We start from the raw sequence: 27,268 nt of genomic DNA on the forward strand, positions 1-27,268 counted from the left end.
TGCATTGATGCTGCCTAGCATCCTGAGCATTTCCTCTTTACACTTCTAACCTCCAGCATTGTGGTTATTTTTAAACAGCTTGACAACCTGATCTATACTGTCGATCCTAATGGTGGTTGTGAAGCCATTATGAAAACTGACTATATTTCAGGTCTTCCATTCACCATAAAATAGACTACTGTACTCCAGAAAGACACAGATTTTGTAGCTCTGTAATTTCTAAAGTCGGGAGACACAACCTTAAGGTCCCACCTTCAGTCAGAACTGGGAAAGATGGGAGACAAGACGGTTTTCATTGGCAGAGAAAGTGGGAGATGAAAAGGATGGGTTTAGGGAGTATGGGAATTACTAAACCGCTTTAAGTAGTCAATGCCCGAAGACGCCCTTCCCCAGCAACAATGTGTCCCTGGGTGTTGACGTCGGTCGCGGACTGATGATGTCAGAGACCTGAAGCGGCCATCGTGTGATCATGAGGGAGACGCTGTTATCCAACTGTGAGCGGCAGTTCGTCCTGCAGGCCATCGCCGAGAAGCAGGTGCGAGCCGGCGCTCGGTTCACAGGGACCGCAGATGCTGGAAATACGGAGCAACACACGCACAATGTCGGCGGAGCTGGACAGTCGACGCTTCGGGATCGGTCTCGGCCTGAGCGCTGTCCAACCCCGGGGCTCCTCCCGCATTTTGTGTGTCTTGTTATCGGTTAACGGAGTCCGCTGGCGGCTCACTGGCTTTCGCGAGTGTCTGAGCCAAGTAGATCCCGGCTACGTGTAGGGCAGGGCCGAAGGGGAAGCCGGGGCCCCGGGGGTAGATGGTGGTGGCATCTGCGGTTCAGTGTAGTGATATCGGTGGGGGAGCTCATCCTGGGTGGCGGTGTTCGACCCTGGGCCCCTGTGTGTTGTGTGTTGTCTGCTGGCCGTGTGCCTTCCTGCATCAAAGGAAACTTCACGCAGACGCGTTGACTGGAATAATTTTTGGACTCCATTATTAATGTTGGTAATAACAGTGTCCAATCATCTTTGTTATTTGATCTAAAAAAAACAAGATTTTGGTGCTCGTGATCTGAATTTTGGTTCCTGCTCAGTTATGGAACCGCATTTCTTTAATTGCAACGAAGGTATTTCCTCCGTCATGCCGGCCCCCAGAACATTTAAATCAGTGCTGTTTCTTATTTCCCTGTACTCCTACAACTTGGTCTTTGCCCTCCGACGTATTTTGTCACCAGCTCACAATGAGTTAATATTTAGAATGCATTATAAGACATTGGTCAGATCACTTTTGGAGTATTGTGAGCAGTTTTGGAACCCTCTATGAAAAGATGTGCTTGCATTGGAGAAGGTCCAAAGGAGGTTGAAGAGAATGATTCTGGGAATGCAAGGGTTAACGTGTGGGGGGGGGGGCGTTTGCTGGCTTGGGCCTGTACTCGTTGGATTTTAAATGAGTTGGGGGATAGTAATTTCTTTGAAAGCTATTGAATATTGAAAGGCCCCGATAGAGTGGATTTAGAGAGGATGTTTCCCAGGGTGTGGGAATCCGGGGGCACGGCCTCAGAATAGAGGGATGTCCGTTTAGAACAGTGATGAGGAGGAATGTCTAGCCAGAGGGTAGTGTATCTGGAATTCATTGCCACAGATGGCTGTGGAGGTCAAGTTATTGGATATATTTAAAGCAGAAGTTGATATGTTCTTGATTAATCAGGGAGTCAAAGGTTACTGGGAGATGGCAGGAGAATGGGGTCGAGAGGGATAATAAATCAGCCAGCATAGAATGGTGAAGCAGGATCGATGGGCTGAATGGCCTAATTCTGCCTCTATGTCTATGGTCTCGTATCAACTCATTGGATTAGGGAAGGATGAACTAGTGCAAAGGTAGATGGTGGAATGAACAACCTGGTAGGATAGTGTGACAAGATATTCAAATAGGGGAAGATGCAAAAAGCTTCTTAATGTCATTGGTGTGCAAATATCCTTTTGCAGTTGGAAGTCATGAAGGCGGCAGGGCTTATTTGTTGTTGGACAAGGTCAAGGAAGAGAGCTCAATTGAGCAAAATTTGTATATAAAGTATAGAAATGTCAGAACTGCACAATACAATCCTGATTGGTCAATCCCTTCAGGTTGACATGACTTGTTTCCACTTTAGCTTTTACATTCCAGGGTGCCAGATGAGATTAATGTGATATCTACAGTACATTACAAATGAGATGGCATTCTCTTTCTGTATTTTTGCTGAGTTTCATATGCTCAGATGAAGAGACTTGAGGGTCTCTATGTCATCCCTGATGCTCCTTTATTTTGAGCAGTTATGGTCCAGGGATTCCTGCAAGTTGGTGTGGATATATTTTTCAAGAAGTCTTTTAAAGATGTAATTGAAGTGCTTCCTCTAGCTTCTTAGTACCGGCTTACTATACAGAGCACTGAATAGAATGCCTTTTAAGGAGTCTAGTGTCAGCAAGTGAATGGTATGACCTGCCCATTGGAGTTGGCTGTAATTAAGAGTCTCAATGTAAAGAAACGTTGAGCTGGAAAGGATGCTGGTACTATTCTACTGACCCTGCTGGTGGATTTTGCTGTAATTCATGTCTCCAAAGTACATAAGAGAATGGGGATGAGTGTTTTATGTGTGACATCCTGATCTTCAGTCACTCCTTTCCTCCAATGATCAAAGCCTATGCTGGCAATTTCATCATTTTTTTAATTGAAAAGAGGCTCCTAAAAGTGCAGAATGTGTTTCATGTTTTCCAGGATTTCATGGCTCATTTATTATTGGGGGTTTGTGTTGAACGTTGGGACAGGTTGGTAGAAGAATTTTGTGTTCAGTAAGTTGCTAATCTTGATGGAGGAGTAAGTTGCTCCACTGTAGTGAAGGTTGACTAGTGAAATACTGACTAGGATCAGACAAATGCTCAGAGCACACATATCAGGGTCTCAATCACAAATATCAACAATTCCTTGCCTGCCACACTTCCTGCTCGATCTGCTAAGTTCCTCCAACAGATTGTTGTTCCAGATTCCAGCATTTGCAGTTGCTTCTATCTCCATACATGACTCCTGTTAGGCTGGTGGCTGCAGCTTTTCCAAAGCCTTTAGAGAATGCCTGGGAGGGGTATTTGCTAGACTCCAGACTTTGAACAGCTACTGGGAATGGGTGACAAGGTGCACAGCCAACTGAAACTTTCCTTCAGGTTTCACCAAGTGTTTTGGATATTCAACAAATTATTCTCAGAGGTTTCCTTAAGTTGATGATGGATTGATTTATCATGGAAGAGGAAGTGCTGAGAGAGATTGGTTTAAGAAAGAGAAAAAAACCCAACGCATTCATTTGTAAAAAAAAAACACCAAAATAACAAGAAAGAAGAATTTTATTACATTGAATAATAATTAAAAAGTAGTAAGCAGCTACAGTAGTTTTTAATAGCTGGCACACATACATGGTTGCATATTGAACAAGGTTAGAAATTAAAAATTTCAAGTTATTTGATGATATGGGTGTCTTACCATGAGAAGCTGAGTTGCTATGCATGGAGAGCTAATGTCACAAAAAGTGCTCATGATTGTTTTTAGAGCCCCAACAATGGCATAATGTTGGGTAAAGTATGTCAACGAAATAAGGAAAATTAGAACAATATTCACAGGGATCTTTATCCATGAGTAGATTTGTAAAATCAAATTGACGGAAGTAGTTTTGAGGATGAGTTCATAGAATGCATTTGGAGTAAAGTCATGAAGTAGCTTCCACACTGGTTCTTGCACTCCAGGATCAAATGCTACTAGTTATCAAATATATTGCAAAAATGCTAACAGAACAGAGCCTGCATTCTGCTAGATCTTCTCACAAATCACATCTATGATAAATAAAATGGGTGAGGGCTCAGTTGGTCAGGGTCAACCACAGATGCTGCATCCTGACTGTCTAGATACGCAGCAAGCTTCCCCTCTGTGCATCTAATGAACCCAAAGGAATGGCAGAAACTGATCAAGTCAAGTCACTTTTATTGTCATTTCAACCATAACGACTGGTACAATACATAGTAAAAATGAGACAACGCTTTTTCAGGAACATGGTGTTACATGACACAGTACAAAAATTAGACTGAGCTACGTAAAAAACAACACAGGGAAAAAAAACTACACCAGACTACAGACCTACCCAGGACTGCATAAAGTTTGGTACCAGCAGTGTTGCAGGAATTGCAGGTCAGCATTGAACTCAACGTAGGACTACCTTAGGGAGTCCGGTTCTGGATATTTCCCTCAGGGTTTACTCCTGAAGCTTTCCCTGTGAGTGAGTATAGCAGCAAGCTGTGGAGTTTTGAGAGCAAAGTTTTCCTTCTAGATGAGCTGATGAGCCCCATCTGCCCAGAAATAATGATGCAGGACCAATGTTCCATGTTCCAACAGAAACCTTGTAGTGTAGAAACCTTTGAGAAGACAGTAGGGTTCCAGAGGAATTGCTTACCATTACAACCCACTGTTGGGACTGAATGAGGAGATTTTGAAACTAAATTGAACAAGTCACCAGAAGGTGCATTGAAACATGACAGAGCAAAATTCCATATATGTAACTCTTAAAAACCTTAATTTTAGGATGTACATTTTTAAATGGCGCGTATGTCTTCTGTCACTGCTTGTGTAGATTAGGAGGACTAATTGAGAATAGTCATGTACACAAATATACTGTAACAGTAATCTTATGTTACAAGAACTGAGAGGTTCCTATTCTTGCCTTCAAATTAATAACTAAGATAAATTAACTGATTTTGTTTGCCTGATGTTTTTTTTACCCCCTAATGTTTTGGGAAATAAGGAAGTGAGCAGAGGTTGAGCTTTATGTTCGAGAAAATATGAATAAACTTTCAAATCCAAGCCGTAATCTACAATGGATATTGATATTGTTTTGGTATTGAATTGTTATGAGCTGGTTAGTTTGCTTTAAAGATGACTGTCTTTTACTTTTGATCAACAGCGTCTTGATGGAAGACAGACATATGATTATAGGAATATCAAGATAACATTTGGAACTGAATTTGGCTGTTGTATTGTGGAATTAGGTAAAACAAGGTAACACTTATTTTCTCAGAATGAAGGTGTAATTTGTAACTCTGAAATATTTTTATTGAAGCCATGTTTTTTAATGGATTAAACTTGACTTAACTTTGGTGTGGCATTGTTGCAATGCCTTGGCACTGAATGACCAAGTTTTGATTTTCTTTCTCTCATGTCCTTTCTTGTTAACTAGCTGTGTCCTATTGGAGAAACACTAAGCATTATAAGCTTCCTGCTTTCTTTTCTGATAAGTATTTCCAACCTCTTAAAGTTGAAGAGGAAAATGCAGTTAGTATATAATAGTTGGACTTAATGCCTGTTCCCAGTGTTTGACAACTGCAACAGTCGTGCCTTTTTATCTTGTGAAGTCCAGGATATGTTTATATACATATACAGGGGGGAAAAAGTGAAGATTGGAAAGAGTAACTGATAAAAGGGATAATGCAAAGCTGCAGGATTAGCAAGGTGACAACTAATAATATAGAGGTCCACAGGTATAAAAGTGAAGATAATTTTTACGATCAAATTAATGTGATCAAAAATAAAAATCAGCAGTTGAAACCAATAATCTTGGTTAGAGTCTGGAATCCACCAATGTACTTTAATTTAAAAAATTTGTTTTTAAAGTTTACCTAGTTAAAAACTTATTTTCACCAGCACACAAAAGCTCATCCCCACTTGGTTTCAGTGGCAGTTTGTTTTTGTAAATGTGCAGAGATTCAACTTTATTTTAAAAGATACACCTCTGACAGTACAGAGCTTCTTTGATGCCACACTTCAATGTGATTGAAATTGGTATTTTATCAGTTTGTTTTATTTTCTGGAGTCAAATTAAAAGATGCTTAACTGGTGTTCATTTCATGATTTCAGGGTGCTTGCACAGGTATCATGTGAACTTGTTACTCCTAAACCTAGTCGGCCTACAGAAGGCATAATCTTCTTCAATTTGGAACTCTCCCCAATGGCATCTCCTGCATTTGAAGCTGGCAGGTTAGTTTGCTAGAAATGGAAGATCACAATTATAAATACTTTTCTAGTAACCAGCATTTTCTTTCTGATTCCAGTAATGTTTATTTTTGTTCTTGAAAATAGGAAGTGCTTTTGATATCAGACCTAATAAAATTAATTTCTGTGTTTGTTCACAAAATTCTATTAGTAGATTGCATTTGATAGCATGTTACTTAATATACAGAACTAATATTCCAGATGCCTGATCTGATGTATATTCAAATGTCACTTTGGCTGCTGAGAAGTTTAAATCCTGTTAATTAAACAAATTTGGAATTATGGAAAAGTAACCATTGCAGGGATAATGTAACTTCTGGATTTCCCTAAACACACATCTCATCACTGATTTATTTAATAGGAATTACTAATAATTAAGCTCTAGACAAAGGGTAAAGCTGTTAACCTATAACTGCTGGCAGAAATGATTCACCTTTCAATTCATTTCAAGGGCATTTACGGATGGAAGTTTAATGCTGGCCTATTGAACAACACGTTATGTGAAGAGTTCTTGTTAGTATCAGGCTGTCTTAAGTTTGCTGCTAATGCATGGAAAGTTTCAGTAGTTCTTTTGATAAGCAGCGACTACATGGAGCATAAAAGGTTTCTATGTGGGTATAGCAAATCATTGGGAAAGTTAATATAATGGTGGTCTTTATTGCAAGGGTTATAGAGTAGGAAAGTAGGGAAATTTTAATAGAACATGAAACACTACATCAAATTGTGGGCCCTTCGGCTCGCGGTGTTGTGCTGATCTTTTAGTTTTTCTAAACCTTCCCTCCCACATAGCCCTGCAAATTCCTTTCATCCATGTGCCTATCTAAGAGTTTCTTAAATATACCTGATGTTTCTGCCTTTACCAAAACCTCTGGCAGAGCATTCCTCACATCCACCGCACTCTGTGTAGTTTTTTTTTAAAAAGCGCCTACCTCTGATATCCTGCCTATACTCTCCTCCAGTCACCCTAAAATTATGCCCTCTCATGTTAGCAATTTCCGCCCTGGGATAAAGGGGCTTACTGTCCGTTCTATCTATGCCTCTGATCATCTTACAGCCTCTGACAAGACACCTCTCATACTCCTTAGTTCCAAAGAGAAAAGCCCTTATTCGCTCAACCTTTCCTCATAAGGTATGCTCTCTATTTCAGGCAGCATCCTGGTAAATCTCCTTTGCACACTCTCAAAAGCTTCTTCATCCTTCTTAGAATGAGGCAACAAGAACTGAGCACATTACTCCCAAATGTGATCTAATCGGTTTTACAGATTTGCAGCTTGTTAACTCACAGCTATTGAACTTAGTCCTCTGACAAATGAAGTCTGTTACACCAGCTGCCACCTTGACCTTCTTATTTAATTGTGTGGCAAATGTGGGGGACCTATGGACCTGGACCCCAAGATCCCTCTGATGCTCCATACTGCTAAGAATCCTGCTGTTAGCCCTGTACTCAGCCTTCAAGTTCAACCTTATAAAGTTTATCACTACATGCTTCTCCAGATTGAACTCCCTCTGCCATTTCACAGTCCAGCTCTGCATCTTATCGATGTCCTGTAGTTATCCATGACAACCTTCTACACTATCCATAACATCACCGCCTTCATGTCATGAAAACCTACGAACCCACCCTTCCACTTCCTCATCCAAGTAATTAAAAATCACAAAGATCAGAGGAAACACAAGAGATTCTGCAGATGTTGGATATCAAAAGTAACACGTACAAAATAGTGAGTTTGTCCAGCATTTTGTATGTTTTACAAAGAGCAGAGGCCCCAGAACTGATCCCTGTAGAACACCACAGGTCACTGATTTCTGAGAAAACCCTCCATCTATTACTACATCCTGCCTTCTGTGGACAAGTCAATTCTGAATCCTTGCAGCCAAGTTTCCCTGGATCCCATGCCCCCTGACTTTCTGAATGAGTCTACCATTGGGAACCTTGTTGAATGCCTTACTAATTCCATGTATACCACATCCACTGTCCTACCTTCATCATTTGTTTTATCAATTCCTTGAATAATTCAGTTAGGGTCATGAAGCACAACCTGCCACTCACAAAGCCAAATCAGACTTCCCCAAATGCTCGTGAATCCTGTCTTTAAGAGTGCTCTTTAATGTTGTCTACAACTGGTCTAAGACTCACCACTCTGCCCAGGATTATCCCTATTACCTTTCTTGAATAAAGGTATAACATTTGTCACACTCCAATATTCTAGTACTACTCTATGGTTGCTGAGGATGCAAAGATCATCGCCAAAGGTGCAGCAATTTCTTCCCTCACTTTCCATAGTAACCTCTGGTATATCCCATTTTGCCTTGGAGACTTGGCTGTACTAATATATTTTTTAGAAGTTCTAACATGTCTTCTTCATTTCTTAATGAAAACAAAGTCCAGCATATTAGCCTGGTCTACGCTGTCCTCTCATTCGTCAAGGTCCTTATCACTGATAAACACTGAAGCAAAGTATTCAGTAAAGATTTCCTGTACCACCTCCAAGTATTGGTGTGGAGTTGTGGCCACTACCTTTACAATTGTCACCAACTCAGAAATCTGTCACCTGAATAGGTTCATTGCCTAGTAATAGATCCAGTTTGGCCTCTTTTGTAGTCTGCCTGTCCACACATTGTCAGGAATCCTTTGTGGACACACCTAACAAATTCTGCCCCCATTAAACCTTTTAATGCAACTTTCCAAAATGTTATTGAGATTGGACTCACCACCTTCTGAACGGAAAGGGAGTTTGTTCCTTTGGGCTCTAACCCAGATACTGTATCTAAAACATAATCACAAACTGATCTCCAGCTTCCACAAACTCTGCACCTTGTATGCTAAACTTTGGTTTCATTACTGAGAATCAAGTTGTGATTTTCTGAAATAAATCTTTTGAAAGAAAGGCCCTCTCCATGCTTTATGCTACTTCTCAGATCATGCATAGACTTTTCTGCTTCCTTCCTTCAGCTTGTTTTTATCCATGAAGTTGATCTTTTTTTACAGTTTGTCTTGTTTCTTTTTCCCTCCCTCTTTGATCACTTCCCAACTACATTTACGATCCTTAAATTCTTTCCAGTAGACAATGAGTTTTTCACATAATCAACTTCTAATTGCTCTGCATCTGCATCACTGATGTTCCATTTTTTTCCTGCAATGGTTACACAACCTGTCCCTATCCACCTTTCTCTTTCGAACTGAATGATGTTAGGTGTAGTATATAATTTTTTAAAAGAATTAAAATGTTGCTATTAAAATAAAGCACATTTTGTGGGAGATGCTATCCTTCAGTTTTTCTTGATACACTGAAGGCTCCTGCTGCAAACTGGTGCAGTTTGTTGCTTGTGCCTGCAAAGTAGAATATTTCTTTAACACTCGTCCCAAATGTCAACCTTTCTGATGCCTTTGGAATGGTTTAACTCTAATGTTCCATGTCTCAATACATCTGTTTCCACTTCAAGGAATATTCACTGTAAGCACTTTGACTCCCATGACTATTTTCATAACGTTCTGCCCAACCTTCCTGTTAGCATTCTATTTTATTTTCTGTTGATATAGCAGTGTATTTGGTCTTTTTCCTTCAACCAAATTTATGATTTTCTTTTGTGTATTTGGTGTCCCTCAGATTTGTCTGTTTCATTTCCTGTTCTTCTGTGCTTTCACTTCCTTTTTTGCCTTGAGCCATGTTGGGATAGGCCTTGTCATTGATTTTCATTTCAACTGAACTTGCATTCAGCATGATCAGAAAATACTGCCCCCAAATGTATTTTTCCTTCCCCTTCTCCCTTCAGCACCCTGTAAAGACCAGGCTGCTGATTTAATGGACTGGGCCGTATCCGCTGCTTTTTGTATGATTTTCTATTCAAAGACATGGGTGTTTCCATACCAGGCTGTGATGTTGCCAGTCACTATACTGCCCACTATAGATCTATAGAAGTGTGTCAACGTTTTAGATATGATGCCAAATCTCCACCAACTCATAAGGAAGTAGGGGCACTGCTGTGTTTTCTTTGTAATTCCACTTACATATTGTGCCCAGGACAGGTCCTCTTGAGGACTGGCTCATGGACCTCCGGTTTCCTTCTCCTGAAGTGAATAATCAGCTCCTTGGTCTTGCTGATATTGAGTAAGAGGTTGTTATTATGGCACCACTCAGCCAGATTTTCAATCTCCCTCTTATATGCTGATTCATCAGCACCTTTGATTTCGCCTACGGCAGTGGTGTCGTCAGCAAATGTTTTGAAATGTTGTGGTTTTGAATGGAAAATTTCAGAATTTCGATAAAATGAAAATCACTGTTATCAAAAGCAATAGTTGTAGGTATTCAAAGTTATCAGAATCCCTGAGTAGTAGGAACTGATAAAGTGAATCTGTGTGGATATATGAATGTCATATTTGAATAATTGTGTTGACCTTTAAATATGTTTGTGATGTAGAGGCATTGTTCAAAGATACATTTAATGTCAGAGAAATGTGTACAATATACATCCTGAAGTACTTTTTTTCACAACCATCCATGAAAACAGAGGAGTGCCCCCAAAGAATGAATGACAATTATATGTTAGAACCCCAAAGCTCCCTCCCCACCTCCCCTCCCTCCCTTGTGTAAGCAGTAGCAAAGCAACATTCCCCCCCCCTCCCACCAGCAAAAGAAAAGCATTGGCACCCGCCACCGAGCACTCAAGTGTGTAGCAAAGCAACAGCAAAGACACAGACTTGCAGTACCCCAAAGACTACTCCTTACCCGGCATTCGACATACCACAGGCTCTCTCTCTCTCTCCCTAATAAGGGAGAAAGGTGTGTCCATTTCACAGCGAGAGGGGAGACATAACAAACAACTTGCTGGTTTACGATGTTATAAGTCTGTTGCATTGCTTTTTCTGAGCTCTTTTCCCAAAGATCTCAGGTCTCTGGGAACACAACCAGAGATCTTCCGACTCTCACTCCTGCTGGGACACTGACCTTGGATCTGCCCATCTCCATAGCCACGAGATCTCAGCCCTCCAAAGGCGAGCTGAGCTCTTAGGCTGCATCCTTGGTGTGTCGAATAACGGCCAGTCATGAAATCTGGAGAACGGGTCCCTTTCCTGCAAAGAACCAAAGTCAATGTGTACCTCCAGGTCAGGGTCTTCAAAAGAACTCTGAAAGGGAAGAATAGAGATATTAAAGATGGAAATAGAGCTTTTTTCGAAGATGCAAGCAAAGGAGTCGCCATTTAGCGCCATCTTAACTAAGCTTTATTTCCACCTTTATATTTGAGCTGTATGATTCTTGAAAGAAAATGGCTCCATTGCAATAACAGGTCCATTATTAAGTGTTCCCAATTTTTCATATAGACCTGAAACGTACAGTGAAGAAAGACAAAAAGTATTATATGTACTGTATAATACTTACACAGATTAAACAAGTCACTCCTTCCTCAACTTGGTTCACAAGCGACCTACCACAGTTAAAATCTATCTCCAACCACACCATGGCAGGATACACTGAGGCCCATTTTGTATCATTTGTCTCTCAGTTCTCTTCACACCGTGCCCCCCCCCCCCAACCCTCCCAATTATCCATGGTATGTCCATTCAGCTCACTGCCCATGTGCAGTTTCCTGGAACTACCAAACCACAAATAAATGGACAGTCAAACAATGGAGAGCTCAGCAGGCAACAAACAAATGAACATACAACAAATAAACATTTCTTTATTAACTGCTATTCTCTATATGTTTGTGTATGTTCTTTTAAGGTTGTAAAATTATTGCAGTGCTGCCCAAGGCCAGTGACAGAGCAGTGTTAATCTTTTGGTAGATATGGAAATTTTGAGCTTCTATATAGAAACAGAAAAGGCACTTGATGAATAAAACCAGTTCTGCTACACTGATCCTAATCCATCCATTAAATTTTATAATCTCTAAAAAGTGATCATTGATACCAAAGTTCACGAGTAAGTGACAATTTCTGGTACTTTGCTTGTAGTTTGCAGAGTATTATAGAAAGTCTGAATCATTTTACTCTGATATCTAACTAGCTCATTGGTAATGTGCAGCAAGTCTGTTTAAAGGGGAATAAGTCCCAAAATAATTGTTGTGGAGAATATAGGTTTCAGGTTAAAATCAAAAAGCTGGATTGCATTGTCAAAATGTCTAATTCTGTTCATTGCAGGGATTCCCAACCTTTTTTTATGCCTTGGACCAATACTGTTAAGCAAGGGGTCTGGGAACCTCTGGTTTTTTGGTTTTAAAATTTACTCTGTATAAATATAGCTCTTTGGTCTGTAGGCTCTTCATGTAAATACAGTGCTGTAGCGGTGTGCTACATGCAGCGCTACAATTACGACACGGAGTCGGTAACTGCAGTCGAAGGAAAAAACTTTATTCGAAATCCTCAGCCTCACTTTTAAGCCTCCCTCAACCTGCCCCCCATGGCGCAGAGGCTCCAAAGCTCCGTGCTCGCAAACCCCCGTAGGCTATCTAATTGTGAGCCGGTTCGGATGTGCCAGGAAATGGGTCGCCACAGTGCCTCTAATAAGTATTCGCCTCCTTTGGAATTTTTCATGTTTTTTTTTGTTTTACAGCTTTGAATCATAGTGGATTTAATTTGACTTTGACACTGATCAACAGAAAAAGACTCTTTGTGTCAAAGTGATAACGGATCTCTGCAAAGTGATCTAAATTAATAACAAAATACACAAAATAATTAATCGCATAAGTATTCAACCCCTTTAATGTGCTCACCAAATCATTGGTGCAGCCAATTGGATTTAGAAGTCACATAATTAGTTAAATGTAGATAATCTGTGTGCAGACCATGCGTTTTAATTGATTGTAGTAAGAATACACCTGTATCTGGAAGGTCCAATTGTTGGTGAGTCAGTATCCTGGCAAAAACTACACCATGAAGACAAAAGAACACTTAAAGCAACTCCGCAAAAAAGGTTATTGAAAAGCACAAGTCAGGAAATGGATACAAGAAAATTTCTAAGTCACCGAATATCCCTTGAAATACAGTTAATTCAATGATCAAGAAATGGTAAGAATATGGCACAGCTGTAAATCTGCCTAGAACAGGCTATCCTCAAATACTGAGTGACTGTGCAAAAAGGGGACTAGTGAGGGAGGCCACCAGAAGACTTATGACAACTCTGGGAGGAGTTACAAGCTTCAGTGACTGAGATGGTAGAAACTGCACCTCCAACAACTGTTGCCCAGGTGCTTCAGCAGTCACAGCTTTTGGGAGAGTGGCAAAGAGAAAGCTACTGTTGAAAATGCTCACATGAAATCTCAGCTGGAGTTTGGCAGAAGGTATGTGGGAGATTCAGATGTCAGCAGGAAGAAGGGCGTGTGTGTGTGTGTGTGTGTGTGTGTGTGTGTGTGTGTGTGTGTGTGTCTCAGTCAGTCATCCGTCAGTCGCCTGGTGAGGGTTGTATGGGAGACTGGCAGTTGCTCAAGCTGCAGGCCTTCCCCTCTCCACGCCACCAATGTTGTCCAAAGGAAGGGCACTAGGACCCAAGCAGCTTGGCACCGGTGTCGTCGCAGAGCAATGTGTTGTTAGGTGCCTTGCTTAAGGACACAAATGCGCTGCCTCAGCTGAGGCTCGAACCAGTGACCTTCAGGTTACTAGTCTGATGCCTTGCCCACTAGGCCATGCGCCAACACAAGAAGGTTCCATGGTCTAATGAAACCAAAATTGAGTTTTTTTTGTCATCAGACTAAGCGCTATATTTGGCATAAGCCAAACTCCGCACATCAAAAACACACCATCCCTACCATGAAGCAGGGTGGTGACTACATCATAGTGTTGGGATGCTTCACTGTAGCAGGCCCTGGAAGGCTTGTGACAGTAGAGGGTAAAATGAATGCAGTAACATACAGGGAAAGCTTGGAGGAAAACCTGATGAGCAAGAGAGCTGCGACTTGGGAGAAGATTTGTTTTCCAGCAACACAATGACCCCAAGCATAAAGCCAAAGCTACACAGGAATGGCTTAAAAGCAACAAAGTTAATGTCCGGGAATGGCCAAGTCAGAGTCCAGATGTCAATCCAATTGAGAATTTGTGGCTGCACTTGAAATGGGCTGTTCACTCACGATTCTCTGTTTTGTAAAGAAGAATGGGGAAAAATTGCAACGTCCAGATGTGCAAAGCTGATAGAAACCTATCCACACAGACTTAAGGTGCATCTACTAAATACTGACTTAAAGAGGACGAGTAATTACATAAGCAAATATTTTGTGTTATAATAAATTTAGACCAATTTGTAGAAATTTGTTTTCACTTTGACATGAAAGTGCTTTCTGTTGATCAGTGTCAAAAAGCCAAATTTAATCCACAGTGATTCAATGTTGTAAAACAATAAAACTAGAAAACTGCAAGCTGGGGGGGGGGGGGGGGGGTGTGAATACTTTTTATAGGCACTGTACGCATACCTGTAAAATTGCTGTTTTCAACATAATTTTCTTTAAAGCTTAAATTGGATCTTGATGTTTATATAGATTGAATTAGCAGCCTGGTTTATACAATATCAAGTGAAAGATAAATTTAGAAGAAACGAAAATTATATTGTGTTCAAGATTATATGCTAATTCATCATTGCCATTTTGCTCTAGCACTGATGACAAATTTCATTTCCCCAACATTTCTGCAGTTGTAAATGCTCATGTTTTACAGTACTGAACTTTTGAAACCATCATGACTCTGAAACAGGTGGCAGGTAGAGAATTCCATGCATATTGTCGAAGTCCCAGAATTATTGTTAGTGGGGCTGTGCTACTCTACCTTTTTCATTGGTCATATGTCAGTGATAGCCAGCCAGTGGTGTAGTGGCATCCACACCAGTTTTCAAAGCGAGTAGTCTTGGGTTCAGATCGGGTCAGCTCTTTGTATGCTTTCCATCTGCACTGGGTTGAGTGTCGAACTGGCAACTTGGCCTCATTAAAATCAGATAAATGCTTAAGAAACAGCAGGGTTGCCATCCAATGTGCCACAGATGCGGAAAGGAACAACAATGATGCTGACTCTGAATTAGATTGAAATGAAGTGGATTCACAAAATTTAAGAGCAATCTCAGTATAAAGTGCATTGAATATTTTGTAATATTGCAATAATTTTATAAGAACTCAAAAGTTCAAAGTAAATTTATTATCGAAGTACATATCTCACCATATACTACTTTGAGATGCATTGTCTTGTGGGCATTCACAGTAAATACAAAGAAGGACAATAGAATTAATGAAAAACTACATACAAGGACAACCAATGTGCAAAAGATGACATTGTGGAAGTACAAAAAGAGAAACAAAATAATAATAATAGATAAATAAATTATTAATAATGATATGAACATGAGTTGTATAATCCTTGAAAGTGAGTTCATTGTGGAATCAGTTCAGTGTTGGAACGATTAATGTTATCCAGTCCGGTTCAGGAGCCAAATAGATGAGGGGTAATAACAGTCCCTGAACATGGTGGTGTGGGGCCCAGGGCTCCTGTAACACCGTCCTGATGCCAGCAGCGAGAACAGAGTATGATTTGGATTAGGGTCCTTCATGGTGGATGCTGCTTTCCTGCACAGTGTTCCTTATAGATGTTCTCAGTGGTGGGGAGGGCCTTACCTGTGATGTGTTTTTAAAAATAACTAAAAATTGTGTCCCCTTTTTTTCCCTGTTTTGCTGCTTTGTGAAATCACATTTAGGTATTCTGGCACATTGATGGCATCATAGCTGCTCAGTACCAGTACTCTTTTGAACGGATATTTAACAGCAACAAATGTATCAGTGTGATTCTCATTTTAGAGATTGTTGGACAATTATGGAATTGGAATTGGTGCTATAAATTTAGCAAGTTGTTTCTCTTTAGAGCAGGGATAATTTTGTACATTGCTATACCTCTCTGCTCTTGTTCTGTATAAAATGATTGGTCTATAATATTAAATGATATTATGTAATGTTTTTGATTTTCAGACAATCAGAGTTGCTAGTTAAACTGAACCGGCTACTGGAAAGGTGTCTGAGGAATTCCAAGTGTATAGACACAGAATCCCTTTGTGTTGTAGCAGGTGCAAAGGTGAGATGAGAAAGGAGCTCGATGATTGGAATTTGAGGATTTGTATCTTAAATCCCTCCTTACTAATCTTGCATTGAACTAGACAGCAGTTCATTAGGTAGGGAAAGACATTTGTGACTTGAGGTCAAGTACAGCCAAATAGACTTATAACTTAATTATTAGATTTTTTTTGTACAAAGAAATTACAGTTTTGGTGACATGGCTTAAGAAAAAAATAGCAGCTTGCATACAAAACAGCAACACTGCAAAAAGGAAACCCAGAAACAGCCTTTAGATAAAGTTTTGCATATGAGAAATGAGCCAAAAAAATTCTAGTGTGTGTATACTGAACTTGTTACTACAGTATTATAAAACATGATGACTGATGTCTGCTTGAACAAGATGATTTTACATATAGATTGTTACATCTAATATTTTGTTTGTAATATTTATTCAGCTGATTAGAACTAATATAGTGTTCTTTATATGCAAAATAGATTTGGTACGTTGTTTAACAGACATGGAGCAAATAGACTGTATGTTAAGGTTTAACATGAGTGGAAAGTAGGGTTCATGCTATTAATATTGCATTGATGCAGAGAATAAATTGAATTTAGATTGGGCAGTTTTGAATATTTGTAACACTTGTTGATTATGATAGCAACAGTTTTACAAGAAACATTTTGAAGACGCATTATTTCATTTAAATTCTTCCCTCCGCACCCCCCCCCCCCCAAACTCCATAATTTATATGGAACAATACACCCAAGGTACTAAGGCAAGGGATAGAAACATAAAATTCTGTTGTAAGCTGCTCCTTGCCAAGGTTTGTGAGGAAGTGAGTTTATCCTGTGAAATTACCTTCTTATTGTTTTTAATTTTAAGTGTGTCTGGAATAGCTGCAAACTCTTGTTTCTGAGGCGTTTCAAAGCTATTTAGTGGCAGAGTCCAGGTCCAAAGGGCACAGTCTCAGAATAGAAGTATGTTCTTTAAAATAGAGATGGGAAATTTCTTTAGCATGAGGATGGTGAATCTGTTGAATTCCTTGCTATGGATGACTTGAAGGCCAAGTCATTAGGTATATTTAAAGGGAGGTTTGCTGTGCTCTTGATTAGCAAGGGCATTTAAAGGTGATGAGGAGAAGGCAGGAGAATGGTGCTGTGTAGAAAAATAAATTGGCCACAATCAAATGGTGGAACAGACTCAATGGGCTGAGTGGCCTAATTCTCCTATATCTGTTGGTCTTTCCTACTATCGTAGTCCCATTGCCTAAGTACTAAATACCATTTTTTTCTATGTTATGACAATTGGAGCAAAAGGAAAACCAATAAATTATGTTATAAGTGACCCAATAAATACATTTTTCTTGATTCCACCCTTTCTGACCCTTCTTGTATAATGTTTCTACCCAGAATAGCGAAAATATGCGTATATTATCACTAAGCTTTCAAGACTGATGAAGTTTGCACTTGAGGATTATTTCTTCAGATTCTTAGTGTCTTGTTTAATGCTTGTAAGCAAGGTAACTAATTTTAATTTCATTCTTTGATTTTGTTGTTTCAGGTGTGGCAGATTCGTGTAGATTTGCACTTGTTAAATCACGATGGCAACATTATGGATGCTGCAAGCATTGCAGCCATTGTGGCATTGTCTCATTTTAAAAGACCTGATGTATCAATCCAAGGGGAAGAAGTCACTGTAGTGAGTATTCAGGAAAACTCTCGTTACATTATGTTCCCCAAGGAATTGTTTATACGTGCAGCATCACTGTTGCTATGCTGTCTCATCTGCTGAAACTTGGTAACTTCATCCAAAAGCACATTCTGTTTCCATTGTTCTACAAACCTCAATGAGCTCACCATCCACAGCGTTAAAAAGATAATCTATTCCCAGTATTACAATTTTGCCATCTATCCTTCCACTGCTGAAATGTTCATTCACATCTTTGACAATTCCAAAATGCTTGTGCCCACCTAGATCTCTTCCTCACCCCCCCCCCATGAATTTGAGGTCAGCCAAAGCTTAACTTTGATTCATACCCTGTGTTTGCTGATTTAGCAAATAGAGTGGATTCCAGTTAATTGGGACCAGTACATTTTGGTCCAATTAAGAAGCTGTCCCAATTAGCCAAAGTTTTGTGGAAATAGTTAAAAAGGTATAAAAACACAAACTGAGTAACAAATTATGTATTTAAATGAAATACACAACAAATTAGAACACTAGCAATACTACTAAGGTACTCTAAAACTGTTATTACTTCCTAATAGTTATCAATGGAGGAATTCATTCAGTAAACAATGTGCTTTTTTGATTGTAAGTGAACAAAATCAGTGCAGACACCCAGTGCAGATAATGGACTGCTCACGTACAATATGTTTGATGTTTGCATTCTCCAAATCTTCGCTTCCATTGTAATATTCAATATAATTGTTGATACCTTCAAGTTCTTTGTAGTTCCTAACTTGTTTAAGTTGTGAAATCATTTCTTTTTCACTCTTAGTGATTTCTGCCATTTCCAAGCCTGATTGTTTGAAACAGCAGTGAGCAAAACAGTTCTGAATTGTCTTTGTTTATTTCTTCCCATATATCAGTGACAAATATCATTGCTTTCTGAACATAAGTATACGCAATTGATGCTATTTAAAAGCTGTTCGTTCAGCACGGTGTAGTGTCTACAACCATGCAAGTGCACGTGACTGATTCTAGTTGGAAACTGCCTTCTGCCCCAGTTAACCAGAGTACTGTCCCAAATAAAGGAAGGAAATCCTGGCAATTTTCTCGATTTGTTTTTGTTCTTTAAGAGCTGTCCCAAATAAGCAGCTGCCCAATTTAAACTGATGACCTAATTAACTGGAATTGACTGTACTAGCAGCTGGTTGGATTCAGTGTATTGTTGTAACAGTTGTCAGACATTAAAGGGCATTGATAATGGATACAGTATGCTGAAATATGGTAGCTAACAGTCTAATTTCAGTGCCTTTGTTGAATCAAATGTGCATCGTAAGGAAATTTGGGGGAACTCCATCTCTACGAGAACATTTGTTTGCATTAGAACCAGGTTTGAGATGTGTCACTGACATTACCACCTTCTCCCTGTAAGATAGTGGTCATCAACCCGTTAATCTCTGAGACTTTCCCAGCAGATCACGAAAAAAAATTAAAAATAAATACACAAATACTGTTGAGAGATTGTTTCCGGGTTGTGGGATTTTAGTTCTGTTCTTTCTGCCCAGTGTGCATGCGTGTAGCTACCCTGCACTACAGAGTGTACTTCAGTGGTCCCCAACCACCAGGCCGCTGTTGAACTTGAACACACGCGAGGTCATCAGTCGCCTAAACACTGTGATACCCTCGCGCCAGGGATCACTGGTTGGCCTCGGGTAACCGGCCGGCGGGAAGTGCTGTTGCTACTGGCCTGGAGCGCAGACAGATGAGCGCTGCCTGTAAACCTGTTCAGCACACCAAATGCTCGTGGGGGACCCACTGCTAAAATACTCGCAGATGACCTAATTCAGGGTCAGGGTTTCGTAAGTAACAGAGCAGCTATGCCGCTGCAATCTACTGAAACAAACTTTTGTCAGCCGATAGGTCCTACAAGGGGGGTGGGCAGGTGCCCTGCCGCACTCCTTGCTCGGTTGGTCGCTCTGTCCGGACTGTGACCGCCGCGGCCCTGGTATGGGAACTTCCGGCCCTGACCTTGCCCTCTCACGCCACCCGCAACCAGCCACACCTGGCCAAGGCGTCTGGCAGCAGGTGGGCGGGAGGCTGGAGTTCGGGCCTGGAGGCTGTCTAATGAGGCAATGAAGCCCTCAAAACTGCTTCGGTATCCTGAGTCCAAGCACCCCGTGCTTAAAGACAAACCCATTGAGTTTTCTCAGTAGAAAAAACGTGAGCAGCGCTGGACAGCAGCTAAGTGCCGAGAGCCATAAAACTAAATTGCAGAATAGACTGGACATAAGGAACCTGCCTCGAGTATCGCTGTATTCCGATCTATACCCCCCCCCCCCGGGTCGGCTGGTTCGCAAGGATATTGTCAATATTAAACCGGTCCATGGTGCAAAAAAGGGTGGGTACCCCTGGTGTTTATACATTATTTCTACTTTTGGTTTGCGGCTTTTTACTTGAGGTCTTTTCTGCCCTGGTGCGCATGCGTGTAACTAATCGATCTGGAATCGATCTTGCCTTTCACTAAGGCCGAGGTAGGGGATCTTGGGCTTAAAAAGGTTGGTGACCACTAGTGTAAGGGAAGGCACCAATGGAGCACTACAACTCTGAGTTCTATAATCTGAATATAATAGCCTAGGGGAAATCTACAGTGCTTCTTCAAAGTAGTTATCTATTAGATCAATATGAAATTATTGTAAGGAGTGAATTTTGAAGTAGATTTATTGGTGCCCATTCTGATGTCAGCTGGCACTAATGGGAACCATTAATTTAAAATATTTTGATAAAAATCAGAAGTCACTAGTTCACAGTGTAATTTCATACTGTCCAATATGAAAAACCTATGATTGGACAAGGGAGTCGCGTAGGGAGCGATCCCTGTGGAAAGCAGAAAGGGGGGGGGGGGGGGAAGATGTGCTTAGTAGTGGGATCCCGTTGGATTTTACTTTGTTTTGATCTTTTAATTTGAGGCTGTAGAATTGGCTCATTTTTTTTGCTTGGTTGGTTGAAGGTTTTTTTTTGAATATTAGTTACAATCAAAGAATGTGTATCTAACAACGTTTGTTTCTGCTTTGTAGTATTCTCCAGAGGAGCGTGATCTAATCCCGCTGAGCATCCATCATATGCCCATTGCAGTTAGCTTTGCATTCTTTCAGCAGGGGTGAGTTTAAAAATCAGATACTTTCTTTGTTGGTCTTCATTATTTCCTGGATAGTATAAAGTCCTGTATTTAGAATTTGGAAATGTGCTGTTAAATCAAATGTTGATGTTACAATAGCAGCTATTATTCAAATTGATGCAACTTGATTCTTGCTGGTGTGTCAATTCTGAATAGTATTTCTATCTATTTGGCAGGCGACTCATTTCTGGTTTTTAAACTTTTGAAAGAAGGATCTGAGAGGTCCTGTGGATTTGAATTCAATCATAAGTAGTACATCTTGCTAAAAATAGATAAAAAATTTTGGACGGAGTACAAAGGAAATTTGTAGAGAGGACAAAGTCTGTTTAAAAATTGAAGCACAGACTGTATAAACATTACAGTATAAACTTCTATGTTGTTGAAGGTAGATAAAACAAAATAATAAGGGATCAAAGTGAACATGTAAAACCAAGCCTGTTTCCTTTTAACCCATTTTTATGTCACAGAAGCTACCTTTTAGTAGATCCAATTGAACATGAAGAACGGGTCATGGATGGACTCTTGGTGATTGCCATGAACAAACACCGTGAGCTATGTACCATTCAGTCCAGTGGTGGAATTATGCTTCTAAAAGATCAGGTCAGTAATCTACACTTCTGTTTTCAAAGGAGTCTACAAATAGTGCTAACAGGCTAAAGCGGTTTTCACATGCTGCGGGTCCTTTTACACTGTGGCACATATCAACAACATCACTGAACTATCTTTTCTCACTTTCATAACATTACCTACCTCTCTTTCATCAGTACGTGCTAAAAATGTCATTGATTTCTTTGTTGTTATTAGATGTCTACTCCAATGCATTCCTGACTGGCCTCTCATTTTTCACCTTTCATAAACTTGAGTCCATCTGAAGATCTGCTTCCTTTATCCAACTTCCACTCCCTGCGCTGTATGGCAAGCATTGGTATCAATTTGTGCAGTGACTCTGCTTCCAAATTCCTCTTTCCAGCTTTCTGTAAATTTAGGTCTTTTGTGCTCAAACCTTCAATTCTGAAATTCTATGAGTCTTCCAAATTTATCTTAATAACAATCATGAGAAACACCTTGAAACAGTTTATTACTTCAGTTTTCTCTAGTCCTGCTAAAGGGTCTCTGCCCGAAACATCAACTGTACTCTTTTTCATGATGCTGCCTAGCCTGCTGAGATCGTCTGGCATTTTGTGTGTGTTACACTAATATTTCAGTAGTGCTTTTTTGTTGTAAGATATGCTTAGCTACCTTTCTGCCTTTTATTTGCATAAATAATTATTTCTAACAATAAAGAAATGTTATAGTGACTGAAGATTTCCAGTGTAATATAATTTAGAATAATGGTGGATGTCTATAAATTGATTCTTCATTTCACTGGATGAAAAGAGGAAGTAGCCAAGCTTGTTCACTTCATCGCCATCTAATGCCCCTGTCTGAACATGGAAACATTTGGAGACTTGTTAAAATAAATTTAGCTTGTTTGTTCCATCATTTGCATACACTGGTGCTGTTTATCCTTTAGCATGTCATATAATGAATGTCCAATGGATTGAGATAGAAAGAGGGCTGCTGGTTTCCTGTGAATTATGCTCCTTTGTAATCAATATTTCCATGAGACAAGGAAGGACAATAATCCAATCTCCTTTTTTCAGGTTCTTCGTTGTACTAAAATAGCTGGAGTGAAGGTGGCAGAGATCACAGAACTAATCCAGAAAGCTATTGAAAATGATAAAAATGTCAGGCAAGTTCGCGGCTTTTTTTTGTTCATTGTCTTTTTTTTTATATAGCTAAGTTTGTGTTGAAGTAAATGATGAATTAATAACATTGTAAACCAATAACTTTATGCACATTTACTAAATTAGTTCTTTTTTACAGAAAGCAGGGTGGGAAGTTTGGATTTGCAGAATCTGTACCAAACAAGAGAATTACTACTTTTAAACTTGAAGAAGTTGCTGTACATACAGAAGGTGTAGAAGAACAAGCTGAAGAAATTGTGTCAAAGGCTGAAACATCACCACCAGTGTATCTTTTATTTTTTGCTTGGGTTACTAAATTAAAACTTATAATTTACTAAAGTTTTAATTTCCTGTTTCAAAACTAAACCATATTTGTATAGAGTTGAACTTTTGCTACTGTCCAGTCATCCAACTTAATGTCTTAAAAGTATTATTTACAGATTATAATTGATGGTAATTAGAACATGCTTTGTGCTGGAGCAACAAAAATGAATATTGCATAGTTCACTGTGGAGTGTTAGGAACAAAAGGATGGAATTATAGCAATTTCATAACTTTAGTATCCAATTTGCACAACCATTTAAGTACTTTAGAATTATTAAACTATTGTTGAAAGATTGTGCATAGTGAAATTCCACACTTAGCTATATGATGATGGAATTTTTTGTTTAAATATTATCTGGTGGATACTTATTGACCAGGATTCTACTCTAAATAGTGTAGTGAGATCTCTTGCATTTGCTCATGAATGTAGATGAAGCATCGGTTTTACATTTCATCCAAACGCCAGTGGTTTTGGTGGACAGTTTCCTGATAACTGTTTAACTGCACGTGGAAGTATGGAGTTGTACAGCACAGAATCCAGTGTTTCAACCCTTCATCCATACTGACCCTTCTGCCAATTTACACTCATCTCATTTACTAATTTTAGATCTATATCCTTACCTATTCAAGTGCCTGTCTATATGTCTTGTATTCAGTTGTAAGTTACTGTTTTAGACAAATAGGACATTGCCGACAGTTTTGCCAGTCTGGCACCTTTTTCCCCCCCATTTGTGTTTGTTTTCTTAACTGAGATCAGCATTCCAAAACCAATAGTGCGTGCTCCTGGGACGGGTCAAATTGGGGAGGGAATTCAAAATGAATGGATGATCAATGATCTGGATGAAGAGGATGAAGAAGATGAAGAAGATATTGTTCCTGAACTAGATACCCAGAATATGAGTCATGAAGGTGAGCTTACATGTGGTAAATAAGCTGAATGTTGTATGCTGAGAATATGAAACTTGCTGCTGAGTATTTATTGTCTTTTGTATTTTTTATTTAGCTAAAGTTGTCCAACTGTCAGACAGTGAAGAGGAAGAGATGATAATATTGGAACCAGAAGGACATCAAAAGGAAAGAAAGTGAGTCAAAAGAATGTTGGGAATTGAATTGTAACAAGGGCAAGAGCAAAATTTAAAGTAAAATTTTAAATCATAACTTTAAATTTAATTTCCTATTTTCTCTGTCAAAATTTTCAAAATTATTTAGAATGGTGGGAGGGGAATAATTTAAGGCACTAGTTTCATGTTTCAGAGCACATAATTCTGTCATGATCATCCTTCCCTAAAAGTCATTCAGCTACAAGATATTAATTAATTTGACATTGCACAATACTAGATCCAGTTAGCTGTTCTGTTCCTCAATACAGTGGCCAAGGAAAAACATATTGTCTACACCTGCACTACAAATCTGGTTTACCTGCCTGTCTAATTCAGCTTGTCCTGACTTCAAGACACCGATTTATTACACATGTGGCTGGTCAGTTAAGTGTTGTGCACAACTGAGCTAAATGATGGTGAATCAGTTACACTAATAATACTAATCCTGCTTGAAAAAAATGAGGTTTATATTCTGTAAAAAGGTGCTTCTTATATATTTTCAATATATATAAAAAATACTTGGGGTCACTACTTAGGAAATTGCTGAATTATTTTTACTTTATCCCTTAGGATAAAATCTGAAGAAACACAGCAAAATACAAGCAAAATATCTCAAAAAAAGAACAAGAAAACACAGAAAAGAAAAAGATCACTACTGTGATATTAGTTGTAATAAATTGATATGAATTATTACATTAACTTTTAATGTGTTGCAACTTTACTGTGTTCTCTAAAGAGAAAATTTGTAAAATTATACCATTACAGGTATGCAGAAGTAGATTTGGTGTGCCTATGATTTTATGAAACCAAATGCATTTCAAATGGGTAGAATTGCTGAATTGATTTTTCTTAAACCTTGTGGAATTTTTGCCTATTTATTGAAATGACATAGCAAGCTTTAAGTTCAGATTCATCACTGTTTTATTAGTGCTTCATTTGCTTCTATTTGAAAGTTAAGCCTACAGATTTTATTTCTTGTATACCATCTGTTCAGATTATGATAGAATTACATTTATTTTCACCTTAAATTTTTATTCCAAACAAGGCATTTGGAATAAAATCTTAATTGTTGTCTGATTGTCTTTTTGTGACAGTTACAAAATTCTCACCAAGAGGATTTTGATTTCTTGCAGTTTAAATTTAGAATGACAGAGTCTGGTCATTATCCTTTTTAGTATAGTGGGTAAAAAATAGGTTTGGTATCTTGATTACTACCTTTTTTATGCAGAATTAAGAACAAAATAATATTTTTATTATGCCTTTAGCATTGAAAGGCCAAGGCACAAGAAAATGTAGGAATCAAGTCAAATGAGGATGTACCATGTAGACCATTATTAGTGAATATTATTGTGTTCATTGGAAGCATCACTTTAAAAGTAAAAACTGCTGTGAAATTACTTTAGACTTTACTATTCTTGATGAGTTTTAAAATAGAGATTTATTATTTTTGAAATTTTGATACGAAAACCCACAAGTAATTTTCCTGGCTTTTCCTGCATAAGTTTTGTAGTACTTTAACTGAAAACAAATGCTCCAGTTTCCCCACACAATCCAAAGATGTACCAGTTGGTAGGGTAATTGCGCATTGTAAATTTTCCTGTGATTAGGTTAGATGGGTTGCCGGGCAGCGTGGACTATTGGGCCAGAAGGCCCTTTTGAGTGCTGTATCTCCAAATAAGTTGCAAGTGAAATAAAATATTTGACATGTATAATGTAGCTATTTAATCATGCTCAGTCATACAGTGTGAAATCAAACACTTCCACCCAGCAAGTCTTCCCTGACCATGTGCACCCATTTTACACTAATCCTATTTTATTGTCCCTACATTTTGTCAACTCCCCTCCAATTTTACCACTTGTCTACACACAATGTACAAATTCTGGTGGCCAGTTAATATTCAGACTTGCACATACTCCTGGCACAGAATTTCTAGTCAACTATTTGCAGGCCTTCATATACTATCCTCTCATCCTACATATTGGCAGTTATTGATAGGCAAGGTTTATGTTTAGAATAGTTGTGCAAAAAAGCACTGGTTTGTTCACATCTGTCTAGCACATAAAAAGAAAATGCTGAATTAGGATTAATAAATTAATTTTGCTTCATGGTTTCATTGTAGAACTTTGATAAACTACATCCTAATTACAGCCATGTTTAGAAACTGTCCAACAGTTACTATAATTGCAGATTCAATGGTAGGAGCAGTTGCATTACCACACACTGCATTTGCACACTAACTGATGAAGAAGCCATGGAGATGTGCTGGTCTAAGCCATCTGTCATTCTAGTAACACTGCATTAAAGCAGTTAATCTAATGAGATATTTCTTCAAAGCCTACTGTCACTTTATGGATGTACAATCAATCAATGTATGAAACTAACATGCATTTATAGGATTTATTTATTTATTTATTTAGCAATGTAGTATGGAGTAGGCCAGCAACCCCAATTATAATGTAATCATGGGACATATTACAATGAACAATTAACCTACCTAGTATGTCTTTGGAGGAAACCACAACACTGAGGAAAAACCCACATATTCCAAGGAAGGACATACAGAAATTTCTAACGGCATTGCAATTAAACTCCAAACACTGATACCCCAAGCTTGTAATAGCATTGTGCTATCCACCACACTAATGTATCCAATTATTGTGTTCTTTATCTTATTGTGGTTTTTTTTGTATGCTGGATCAGATCTGAAGTAACAATTGTTTTGCTCTTTACACTTGTGAAGTGGAAACGCCATTAAATAATCTTGAAAATGGACACAACAGAAATCCAAATACACAACTGCTTCTCTGAAAGTGCTGCTGAAGAGAACAATCTGAAACTGGGATGCAAAATCCAAACAACTTGAAAGCTGAGACACCATGTTATTTTCCTGGAAAGTGAACATTGTTTGAATCCTAGATTAGATAAATAGGATAGGATTAGATAATATGAGTATTTGGAAACCCAAGACCTAATCTGGATGATGTAATTGAAGGCTTTGTTGCTAAGATTACAGATGATATGAAGGTAAGTGGAGAAGACAGTTTTGAGGTGTAGACATCAGAATGGACAAAAGAAGGGGTTGATGGAATACAGTATTAAGCATATAGTTATGCACTTTGGTGAAAGAAATGAAAGGGTGGACTATTTTCTAAAAAGGAGAGAAAATTCAAAAATCTGGGGTGCAAAGGGACTTAGGAGTCCTTGTGAAGGATTC

General features: G+C 39.0%; 1 protein-coding gene across 1 annotated transcript; it reads left to right on the top strand.

Moving 5' to 3' along the window:
* The first annotated feature begins 417 nt into the window (after positions 1-417).
* On the top strand, positions 418-26,801 carry exosc9 (exosome component 9). Its single transcript, XM_059965069.1, has 12 exons — positions 418-535; positions 4,960-5,054; positions 5,910-6,029; positions 15,978-16,080; positions 17,623-17,760; positions 20,802-20,884; positions 21,370-21,502; positions 22,546-22,638; positions 22,773-22,915; positions 23,711-23,862; positions 23,957-24,035; positions 24,624-26,801. The coding sequence occupies exons 1-12, from the start codon at positions 470-472 to the stop codon at positions 24,712-24,714; spliced, it is 1,296 nt and encodes a 431-aa protein (XP_059821052.1). The 5' UTR covers positions 418-469; the 3' UTR covers positions 24,715-26,801.
* The last annotated feature ends 467 nt before the right edge of the window (positions 26,802-27,268 follow it).

The sequence above is a fragment of the Hypanus sabinus genome, chromosome 3 (assembly GCF_030144855.1).
Source record: "Hypanus sabinus isolate sHypSab1 chromosome 3, sHypSab1.hap1, whole genome shotgun sequence".
Taxonomy (NCBI): Eukaryota; Metazoa; Chordata; class Chondrichthyes; order Myliobatiformes; family Dasyatidae; genus Hypanus; species Hypanus sabinus.